We start from the raw sequence: 12163 nt of genomic DNA on the forward strand, positions 1-12163 counted from the left end.
CGTGCATTAAAGGACTCCCTACCTTTAGGCATTCTTGTAGCAGAAGATAATCTTTGGCAGGATGTCATAGTTGAAGATGAGTTAAGACTGATAACGTATGTGTAATGTAACAATAGTAAGATGGGCATGATAGATTAATGTAGGATTATGATATGTATAGGAATTGTAGCAGACAATGAGGAAGGATCATATGAACTTAAACTTTGGTGGTCCTAAATAGCACTGAATTATTATTATCCACTGGTTTGCACCATTTGACATAGAGAAAATTGAGACCTAGGAAGATTTGTCTACTTGACCAATGTCTTACGTTTGGAGGATGGAAGAACCAAACCTAGATGTACTTCACCTGACTTATTTTCTCCTAACAGGCCTGTCTGCAGGTCATATCTCTCAGGTTGTGGTTGGAGATGAGCAGAGGCAATTCCTCCTGGTAGTTGGGCAAAATGTAGATGATGTCCAGATGGCCCAGCACTTGGCTCAGGCAAATGAGATCATCTTGTCCTGGAACTGCTGGAAGCTCTGTGAACAGTACATGTTTGAAGTGGAAATCATGATTGAGCCTAAAGCTGTAAAGGTAGTAGGCTCTCCTCCTGTCTTACCTCTAGTGTAGCCTGCAGGGTACATTTGATGTATTTACAGGGCAGAATTCTAAGGATGCCTTAGCATGCTAATAGAAGATAAACTACTGGTTGTAGAACTTTTTTTTTTTTTAATAAGGAAACTTAATAATCTATAAGGCTCAGATTGGTAGGGATAGAACTATGAGATAAGTAGGATAAGGGAAGTACTAGAAGACAGAATCTCTATTGAAGGAGCGAGAGTGGTGGTTAGTCTTGGGATTGAAATTTTTTCCTGTTCTTTAGCTAAGAGATATGCGGACCATAGACCCATTTGATTTTGATGAACATTTTGAAAAGTGCATCGATTACCTTCCACATTATCCTACAAATAATGGTGAGCTGCTTTGCCCATTCTGCTTGAGAACTAAAGGTCAGAAGAGATTGTCTTTGTGGACTGAGCACTTTCCTTTTCTTTGTTAGTCTATCTGAGAAATGCTGTGGCTTTGAATCCAAACCCCAGACTTGAGCAAACCTTGCAGAGGCACATAATGGGAAACTTCCTGAAGAAGGTATTTCCTAAACCTTGATTCTCCACTTATGTGTATGTATGTGTGTATATGTATTTGAACTTTTCCAATCCATTCTCCAACTCACCACTATAATTCCTAATAACTATCCTTGTTTCCCTTAACACCTATATGATTATTGTGATTTTATTTCTATTGACTGTATGTCTTATAGTCTCACTGTATTTTTCAAACCCCAAGAGCAGAAATCTTATCTGCTCTTTATTTTGTGCCCAAAAAGCCAAGGCCATATACTCTCAAGGCCATAGTTTGCTCAGCATTAAAGTGATGATCTTTATAATACAGTATACACTTTCAAGGTGTGGGAGGGATGGAAGGCTGAAACAGCCCTGCTCCAAGATAAGAAAGAGATTCTTTTTATGCGTAAGAGGAAGGAGGGAATCCCCATTTTATTAGATGGTGGATGGGAGAAGGGTATATCATACGGCATCATATTGGGAGCGTCTTGGTGCCCCCCCCAGCCAGCCTGGGAAGGATGGCTCAGCAGCATGCTGGGCGGGGTGGGAAAGGTAGGAGGGGAGGGGCCAGGACATTGAGAAGTGACCCAGGGGCCATAAGATTTAATCTTGAATAAATACCTGTTGATTTATTGACCAAACATATGCATGCATATCTGCAGAGTCAGCTTTTCAAAAAATGATGATAATATGTTATCATCATGTAATGTTATCAAATGTAATCCTTGGTCAGTTGTTTTAGTTGTGTCTGACTCTTTGTGATTCATTTGGGGTTTTCTTGGCAAAGATATTGGATTGGTTTGCCATTTTCTCCTGTTCACTTGATAGGTGAGGAACTGGGGCAAACAGGATTAAGTGACTTGCCCAGGGTCATATAGCTAATAAGTGTCTGAGGCCAGATTTGAACTCAGGAAGATGAGTCTTCTTGACCGCAGGGCTGGTGCTGTATCCACTATGTCACCTAGCTGCTCAGTGTATTCCTAAACAGTGGAAATAGAAAAGGGACTTAATGTAGTTATTTACTACACTAAGACATTAAGTAAAAGTACTTAAAATAGGGTGAATTCCAAAAGGAAAAAATGCAGGTCTGGCTATAAATGGGCCATTTGTATATAACTTACTGATAACCTATATTCTATTATTCCTCCCTGCCCACTACCATGTATCATAGGATATGAGGTTATAATTCCCCAGTGTGAGCTAAATTAATGGTTACTTTACAGATCAGTGAAGGCCAGCCTGTGGAGTATTTATCTGAACTTCGCACTGTGACCATGGTCTTGATCAATCTCGAATTCCACAAGAAAGCTTGGATGTTGCACTTATGTCAGCAGATCCATGAAGCTGCCTTGTATATCTCCACAGCCATTAAGAATGGAGGTGGCCAGCTCAATCAGATATTTATGTTTGACAAAGTAAGTAAGAAGGGATCTAGACCCACCATTATTAGAGATGAGTGAGGAGTTTGCCTGAGGGATGGATGTGGCTCTTCTGCTAGTGTGCATTGGGCATTTAAATACAAAAGACCTTAAAAAAAACTTTCTAAATTAAATTCATTCAGGTGTCTTGCCTTAGTAAATTAATGGAGTTGAATCTTTTTCTGATGACATACTAGGGTCATCAATTCATATTTGCCCGGGGCTGGAGAAATAGGAGATTGGAATGATGTATTACTCACCCCAGCATAGATATACTCTGGAAGATCATTTTTTGAATAAATTCTGTAAAACAGCTTTTTTCCCCTTGCAACCTGGCCCTTTCTCCCAAGTAAAAACATAATTCTTTTTTTTTTTAAGGTTCTGTTTAGTGGAGTTCCAGTTAAATGAGATTTTCATTTTCATCCATACTGGTGTTAGAGCCAAGAATGTCTGTCTTGTTCATATCATAGAAAAACTCTGATAGGGAGATCAGGAAGAGGAGGGTACCACTTTCACAAGCTGATCTAAATATGAAGAGTTATGTTGCTTTCCAGACATATATTCTTTTTTATTTCTCCAACATTCCTCTCAGGGCTGCACTTTCTTCAGTATATTTGGCCTTCCAGGTGATAAGAAGCCAGATGAGTGTGCCCATGCCTTGGAGAGCTCCTATAACATCTTTAGCTTCTGCTGGGAAAATCTTGCTGAGACCAAGTGAGGAGGAAGGTGGGGCAGAGATAAGTTTCTCAAGCCCCAGGGGGCTCTCAGGGCAGTGGGAGGCAGGTGACAGGTATTGCTTGGAGGCAGAGCCACACTAAGAGGAGGGAGAAAAGATGCCAAGTGAAATCAGTCAATAGTGTTTATTGAATACCCACTACATGCAGAATTCAGCTTTAGGGAAAATACAGAAGAAAAAAGAGATAAGGTTAATGTTTGACTGTAAGCTAGCATCTGGGCCTGGTCTTGGTAAACTTTTGGTTTTGTTGGCAGATCCTTCTTTATAGTCTGTATACTTCATTCAGTTGTCTAGCAAACCAAAAAACTTATTTTTGTTTCAATATTCAACCCTCCTCCCCACCACTGAATTCCTATTTCCTCTTTAAGGGCAACTATTCTTAGCTTATATGCACAACAGAAATGACTTACCATTATCCTGGTGGGTGATCCAAGCTTTTTCTGGGTTCTTATGATCAGTGCTGCTGTACTTTCCTAGGTTCTCTTTGATGTTTCTTCACTTAGATGTTTTCCAGACTCCTGTTTGGTTTTCAGTGTTACAGAATCAAAATAATTTAAATATATATTGAATGACAGACTTAATTCCAACCAGAAGAGAAGAAATGTTCCCTCATAGAAGGGTTTTAAAATAAGGGGGAGAATGAACTAGCAGAGTAGGGAAGATTCTGAGCAAAGTGAAATAGAGAAAAAGTTGGCCAAGTGAGAAGAGCACACCTGTTTGTTAGCATCTTGCCATCTATTACCATGAGGCCCAGATTCTGCTACTGGCTTCACCATTAATTTGCAGAGCAAGTTGCTTTGACTCCTTTTAAACTGCATTTACTAATTTGTCTAATTAACAATACTTATGTCTTAGTATTTATATATTATTATATTAATAATATTAATATATTATTGTCTTATTAACAATACTAATTAACAAAACCTATGTACCTTACAGGGTCATCATGAGAATTAAATAATATCAAAAGTGAAAAAAGTTTGAAAGGCATATTTAGATGTAAAGAATTATTTGTATTGTTGCTATCATTAGCACAGTGCTTGGCGTATAGTAAGCACCTAATGAAAGTTTATGCATCCACTTTTTAAAATAATTCTTATTACTCCCAGTGACAATAGGCTATGTTTACAATTTATTGATTACAAAATGCTTTCACATACATTTTCTTATTTTATCATTGTAATCTGTAAAATTCCAGAACCCTATATTATATTTTTAGGATATAAACATTTTAAATATACTTTCAAACCTAATTCCCACCAATGGAAGAGAAGAATCATTTCTTTAGAATTTGATTTCTAGATTGGAACTTAGGCCTTTCAGAATCTTAAGTCAGAGGCATCTCGGTGGCACAGTACATTGTGTTCTGAGCCTGGAATCAAGAAGACCTGAGTTTAAATATGGCTTCAGACACTTATTAGCTGTGCAACCTTGAGCTAGTCACTTAACCTCTGCCTGCCTCAATCTCCTCACCTATAAAATGGGAATAATAATAACACCTACTTCACAAATGTTATTGTGGGGAATTTGTAAAATGCTTAGTACAATGCTTGACATGTAATAGATATTTAACAAATACTTGTTCTCTTCTCTTAAAACCATTATTCTTCCTACTTCTTTAACCAGAATATAATCTAGAATGTAATTCTGTTTTTGTTTTCCCCCAGAATATCTATTACAGGGTTCTGCACATGGTGAAATGTCATTACATCCTGTTGATTGATTTACTAAACTGAGTTTGTTATCAGATATTAGTCTACTCACCTACAGGGATGTGACCCAGTAGACAATCCTATTCATTCTTCCAAAATCCCACTAGTAGGGATTCAATAGGGAATGTTTGGGGAGTGTTTGTCCCAAGTCACGTAACAAATTCCGAGAGCTGGGGTCCCATTTAACTTATATGATTTTTATTTTCATACATAGTAGCTCAAGTGGGGATTTATCAATGTTTGTCTTTTCTGTCTCCTAGGCTTGTTTCTATTGGCATCACCAATGGCCCAGTATTTTGTGGAGTTATTGGTGCACTAGCCAGGCATGAATTTACAGGTATAGTTGGGCTTTGGAATCTCAGCATTGTGGTTAACGGGGTGGGTTCATTAACTCTCTCTCACCTTGCTGTCTCCTGACACAGTTATTGGCCCAAAGGTGGGTCTTGTGGCCAGAATGGTGACAGCTTATCCAGGGCTGGTATCTTGTGATGAGGTAACATATCTGCGGTCCATGTTACCTAATAACAATTTTAAGAAGCTTCCAGAGAAGAAGATGAAAGATGTCACCAACCCAGGGAAGATCTATGAATACTTTGGCCACAGGTCATGTGTGTAAGTGCTATCTGTGAGTGTCATATGTGAGTACCATGTCTAAGTGACATAAGTTTCAGTTCATACCTTTCCCCCTCCAGACCAGCATATAAGAATAATAAATATTAAATCTCAGTTAAATAACAATTTATGTTATGGTTATTGTGATGGTATAGAGAAGGGCAGATAGAGAAATAACATTGTCTGAAATCTCTAACTTTAATGTAACAAATATAGGGAATTTTTTCATCTTCCTATTCTGAGAGAAACAGTTAACAATAGGAAAAGCATTGCTGTCTCCTACTCTAACACCAGCTTTCCCAATCCCTTTAACTTACTTGATCCTGAAGGGAAAATAACTCAACTTTTTAACTCTAGTACAGGGTTCTGGGAACCTCTTGGGTTCTCAACAGAGACCTGATGAAGAAGATGATATTCCTGAATCCATTTACTTTCTTCCTTTTTCCAGAATGTTTGGGAAGAGACACCTGGCTAGAAATCAATCTGAACATTACCCTTTGTTGGGTAAGTTTGGAGAGCTATATTGTTCAAACCCAAATCTTGTGTGTGTGTATGTGTGTGTGTACATTGTATATAAAGAAATCTCTACAGTTTGGCCAAATGTGGGGAAAAAAAGAAAAAAAAATGGTTTACTTAGTTCTAAGTTTGAAGTCAACAATAAAAAAGTAATGTTTTTGGCTAATTTATGTTAATCTAAAAAGGACTTTCCATTTCTTCTTCTCCATGTTGACAGTACAGACACCAGGTTTAGCCCTGTCACTGATCAAAAGAACCAACCTTAAAAGTCAGATTGTGTGTGAGGAATGGAATGTAGCTTATAAACACTTGGCTCATAAACTAGCTTAGAGCAAAATATTTTGGAGGCAATAATGCTCATTTCCTGGACAATGAAAATAGCCTAACCAGTTCAGCTTTGTTGTTGTTGAGTCCTTTCAGTCATATCTGACTCTTCACAACCCCATTTGGGATTTTCTTGGCAGTGATACTAGAGTGCTTTGCCATTTCCCTCTTTGGCTCATTTTACAGTTAGGAAACTGAGGCAAACAGGGTAAAGTGACTTGTGCAGGGTCACAGAGATAGTAAGTATCTGAGACCAGATTTAAATTCAGGAAGATGAGTCTTCCTGACTTCAGCCTGGCTCTCTATCTATCCACTGTTCCACCTAGCTGCTCCCAGGGTTCAACTTTATGCTATCCTTTCTCTTTAAATCACTTTACCTTCTGTCCTTTAGCTGTTCATCTCTTTCCAGACCCCAACACTGGATTATCCCCTCCACCCATGTTCTCCTGTCCCACTTGAATGCCTGGTATATAGTAGGCACAAGTATATAAATGCTTATTTCATTCCCCATTCCCTCCCTATTGCTTCTGGAGGAAGTCACACAACTACACTGGCTAGGTCCACTACAAATTTATGTTATCTAACCTGAGCTAGGTCTTCATTGCTACAACTCAATTCTTCTACTCTTTCCTGTTTGACTTCTAATCACATTCCCTACAGAGTCTGTTGGAGACCTGGCTAATCAGTCCATCTATAGTACCCCTTCCCTCTTCCTTCTCTTCAAGGGACCTATAGTCATACTAAAATTGAGATCATCCATTGTGAACTGCCATCTTCTCAATTCTACACCTCAAATTTCCTTTCCATCATTCCCCATTCTCTCCAGTTTTAGAAAAGTCAACTTTCTCCTTGTCAAGGCTAGACCCTTTATTTGTGTCCTTGATCCCATCCACTCCTGCCTATTTTGAAGGCTTGCTCCTTCAGTAATCCCCATTCTATTTCTAATCTTTAGTCACAGGATCCCAGATATAGAGTGGAAGGGACCTCAGAGGCTGTGGTTCACAAGTCCTCTCACTCTAGAGCCAACAGGGCCTTTTTCACTGTGTCATGCTGCCTAAAAACACATTCAACTCTCTCTCCTCCCTTAACAACTTTCCTTTGATTCTGCCATCTCTTTAATTTTTTTTTTTTAGTAGCTCTATTTCCTTTCATAGCCACACTCCTAGAAAAAGTTGTTTGTAGTTGTTGCCTCTGTTTCTTTACATCTTAATCTCTTCTTCTGTCCTGGGCCCTCTTCTTCTTATTGTTCTGCACTCTTTTGGTAATCTCATCAGCTCCTTATAGATTCAATTATAGTGTCTGTGTAGATGATTCCAAAATCTACATTTCTAGCCTTCATATATCGTCTGAATTCCAGTCTCATATCACTAACTGCTTGTGGACATCTTCACCTTCATGTTGCATAGGTACCTCAAACTCAGCTTGTCCAAAATGGACCTCACTGTCTATCCCTGACAATCCACCCCTTTTCCTTACTTCCTTTAATCTAGTAACTCAGGTTCATAACCTGGTACTTATTTTTGACATTTCACTTTCACCCCTCCCTCCAATCCAGTTAATTGCCAAGTCTTGTCAGTTTTACTTCTACAACATCTCTTGTGGCTGTTGTCTCTCCACTCACAACTACTACCCTAGTTTAGGCCCTTAGCACCTCTCACTGAGACTGTTGCAATAGCCATCTAACTGATCTGCATGCTTTCAGCCATTCCCCTCTCTGTCACACAACTACTACAGTAATATTCCTAAAGAACAACTCTGACCATGCCACTCTCCTGATCAAGAATCTTCAGTTATTTCTTTTGGAAAACTTCATTCTATTTTTTTTATTCTATTTTTTAATTTAAAAATTTTTTGATAGTTTTTGTTTAGACATTATTTATACTTTTCCAATATAGATCTTGCCTTCCTAGTTCAGAGAGCTGTTCCTTATAACAAAAAATGAAAGCAACAAAAAATTCAGCAAAACTAATAAATACAACAATCTGACAATGTGTTCAGTGTTCTATACTCATAGTTCCCCACCTCATCAAAGAAGAGGGAAAGTATATTCTTATATATCTTCTTTGGGGTCAAGTTTGCTCATCATAATTTCATGGTATTCAATTTCAATTGTTCTGTTGTTCTTTCTTTTATATTGTGTCACTGAGTATATTGTTTCCTGGCAGTGCTTCCTTCTCTTTGTAGCAGTTTATATGTCATGATAATAACCCCAGCTTACATGCTATTGAGAATAGGTCATCAGAAGCTTTTATTCAGGAGTAAAGAAACAGAGACATACAGATGTATGGGGAGACTTCTTTAAGAAAGCAGTTACCAAATAGCCTTATAGCCAGACTGATCTATATGTAGAACTTATCTCATTGTTTAGCTTCGCAGAAGGATTGTCTTGTCATCCCTCGCCCAGCAACAATCCAGGGTGGTGTGTTTTTGAGTGTGAAGCACAAAAAAGAAGTGTACAACCCCATGCTCTAGAATGTGGAGATCTCTTTCCAAGGCTGCTCATGTCAGCAGACGGAAAGAAAGGAAACCTATGGCCCCTTTCTTTTTGCTTTTGCTCTTCCCCCTTTGAAGCTGTATTAGCTTCATTCAAGGATATTTACTTCCATCAGTTCTGCAAATGCAGAATCAGCAGTTGGGGTCTTCAGAGCAGGAGTTAGGTGGATTAGGTGAACATTAGTCCTGACACGAAGAGGGCTTGAATCTGTCCTTGGAGATCTGTAGTACAAGAAAAAGTACTAAAAGCAACCTAGTATAAACTCCCTAAGTTGAGGAATCTGGGGAACAGGTCCAGTTGGTATATTTTGTTGCCACAAAGTGCAAGGAAAATAAAAAAGCTCTGGATGATGTCGAGGTTGGTTTCTGTGATTTCTGTACCGGTTGATGTAGGTATGGATCAGAGTGCGGATTCCACCTTGAGAGAAATCCAGTGTGATTCTTTTGTCAGTGGGGAGTCGTTTGAGTGAAAACATTGTATTCTAGAGTGCTTGCAGAGAGTTGGCAATGATATTAGCAGTAATTTTCAGGGAAATAGATTTATTAGAACTTTCTCAGGTTTGCATACACCAAGGTCTGGCATCCTAGTACACACAATTTTAGGAAAAACTGAGTTGTGTGTGGCCAGTAGATTCTCAGTGGCATTTCTTCATGAGAAATGAAGGATGTAAGGTGTTCCTCGGATGGCAAATTGAAGAGAGACTTACCCTACTAGCTAAGTACTGGGCAGATACTTAAATACTTTTCTCAAGTTTGCAGAGTCAGAGTCTGTTGCTAGATGAGGAACCAGGCTCCCAAGGGGACAGAACATTGGATGATGTTATCCTATTTAACTAGTGAGAGGGTGATGGTCAGGCTGGGCATGGAAGGAGAGTAATAACCTTGACTTAGAAATTAGAAAAGCCAGTTGGAAGAAAGATGAGAGAGGCAGCATGGCATAGTAGATGGAGTGTTAAACTTGGAGTTGGGGAGACCTGAGTTCAATTCCCACCTTGAAAACTTAAATTTTATGATCCTATGCAAGTCATTTAGCCTCTCTAGCCTCAGTTTCCTTGTCTGGAAAAAAAAGAGCTATGGACCTGATGACCTCTAAGGCACCTTCAAGCTCTAAATCTGAGCCTGTGAGGGCAATGGCAGGAAAATAGTGCAGAGAATCTGGCTTCTTTTGGAGCAATTGATTTATTCTATATCTGCATTTTGGAAGTGGACAGTACACAGTCGTTTCAGAGAATGTGCACTATGGCAACATTCACCAAGGTCAGAAGTGGCTGAGGAGTCAGAGGAAGAATGATGCTATACTGCATATATATGCCAGTGTGTCATGTTGAGGTACTCTCCCCTGTGTTAGAGGTACCTCCTTGTGTAGGGTTGTTAGAGATAAAGGTTTCTGGAGCAAATAGGAACTGGCATAGATTCCTTCTTGGATAGCATGGCATATTGGGTAAGCTGAAGAAAATAAAGTGAGAACTATTAAATACATTGCCAGGGTTCTCAAAACATCCTACTAGGAAATAAAGGGCAATTAGTGGTGAACAGGAAAAGCTGAGTTGACTGCTGGTATGCTGTTTAGCAGGAGCCCTTTATTACAGTATGTGAGCACATGCTGATATCCCCAGCATGACATGAGATTGATTATTCATCTACCTAGGTCAGGAAAGGGTCACTAGTTCATCCTATAAACATGATCACATGGCAGGTGACAAATATGCATAATAACATCGAAAGAGAGAAAACATTAACTAGAGCTAAATCTTAACATAGCAATATACCTCTGTGGGATTGAGTCAAATGAGACCATACATCAGTCTAGAATCTCTTCTAGAAACTACTGCTAAAACTGCAGTGAATAATGACATCCTAGGCAGTAAAAATGCAGATCTTTTGCTTTCACTTCCCTTAAACATGTATCCTTCAGCCGGGTTTTGGGACTGAGGCGTAGCAAGGGGCATAGCACATTATATATAAGTACTGTTGTGAGGTTTCTTTTCTCTGGACGTGAGGAAGGGGGTACTGGGTTTAGGGAAGGAGACAGGGACGCCAAGGTCCAACTTGGACCTTTTTGCAGTTGTGATTCATGAGGCTGCATTTGATGGCCTTGACAATGAATATGGCACTGGCATTCAGCAGGATGTAGGATAGACTCTTTCAGCAGGGTTGGAGGGCATTTTTCTGCTAATGGATCTTTACATAGACGTCTCTCAGATGAAGTTGTGACATGGTGGATCAAACAGAGTAAAACTATCAAAATCTGTTGATGAATAGAGCTAACATTTCATTAGTGCTTTAAAATAGTTCAACACACTTTCATTTATTAAGTGGAAGTCTGAGTGATACGAGACATCTAGAAGTCTTCTTGACATTTGTATAGGGAATGTCATGAGAATCTCACGTGGTATAAGGTTATGTTCACAGTATTTCTAATCTGTATGAGAATGATGGGATTATCAGGCCAGTTGAGGAAAATTTCTGTCCAAATTGTGGCTAAGCATGTTTTTATGTTTTGCAGCTCCGTTGGATTATAGATAGACTACAGGGTAGTTATTGTATGTTAAGTGCCTTATAGGTATCTTTAATGATCCAGCTTGTGAAGGGTATGCCCCTGTCACTATAGTAAATGACAATCTAAATCTGGTAATGAGTCCTTAAGGAGCTTCTCGGAAAGTAAGTGTCAGTAAGAATGAGAACGTATTCCATAGGAACAACACGTGGGTAACTGAATGAAATCAACTTGTAAGTTTGCAAAGGCCCAAACGATGGGGAACCGGCAGCAGGTACAGTTTTTCCCCATTCCACGATTTGTGGACCACATAAATCGTGCAGAAGTTCTGCTATGGCAAAGAAGGAAAATTTGGAGTGAACCTATTTTATGTATTGCTGTGATCATTTCCTTCTCTCTCCCTGCCCCCCCCCCCATACCCTTAGTTTAGATGATCCTCAGAGCAGGTCAGAAGAGTAGAGAATGTGAAAGTAGCTTTCTCAGTGCCACCAAGTCACCAACTGAGAAATGCCAAAGAGAGTCTTTATGCAGAGAACTGTCTGCCGCCCTTCATCTTATTATTTTTTTTGATCCCTAGCTAGTGGTGACAGATCTGTTGATAGACAAATAAGAACAAAGTTAGGAGCCTGAGGGCCACGAGGGGCCACGTGTTCCTTAAGGCATCACTAGAATGTTTCTTCTAGTGACATTAGCTTGGGGGGAAGGGTCACCTGAGCTTTACATTTTATAACAGGTGAGGCATCTCCTC

General features: G+C 39.3%; 1 protein-coding gene across 1 annotated transcript in view; it reads left to right on the forward strand.

The window, feature by feature from the left end:
- The window catches only part of LOC114053593 (adenylate cyclase type 10-like), a 46572-nt gene that overhangs the window by 4170 nt on the left and 30239 nt on the right, over positions 1 to 12163 (forward strand). Inside the window, 8 exon segments of the mRNA XM_027876684.1 lie at positions 372 to 577; positions 867 to 957; positions 1044 to 1132; positions 2331 to 2522; positions 3118 to 3239; positions 5234 to 5365; positions 5367 to 5585; positions 6034 to 6089. Coding sequence (XP_027732485.1) covers positions 372 to 577; positions 867 to 957; positions 1044 to 1132; positions 2331 to 2522; positions 3118 to 3239; positions 5234 to 5365; positions 5367 to 5585; positions 6034 to 6089 — 1107 coding nt within the window.

This window comes from Vombatus ursinus, unplaced genomic scaffold, assembly GCF_900497805.2.
Source record: "Vombatus ursinus unplaced genomic scaffold, bare-nosed wombat genome assembly UNPS02014811.1, whole genome shotgun sequence".
NCBI lineage: Eukaryota > Metazoa > Chordata > Mammalia > Diprotodontia > Vombatidae > Vombatus > Vombatus ursinus.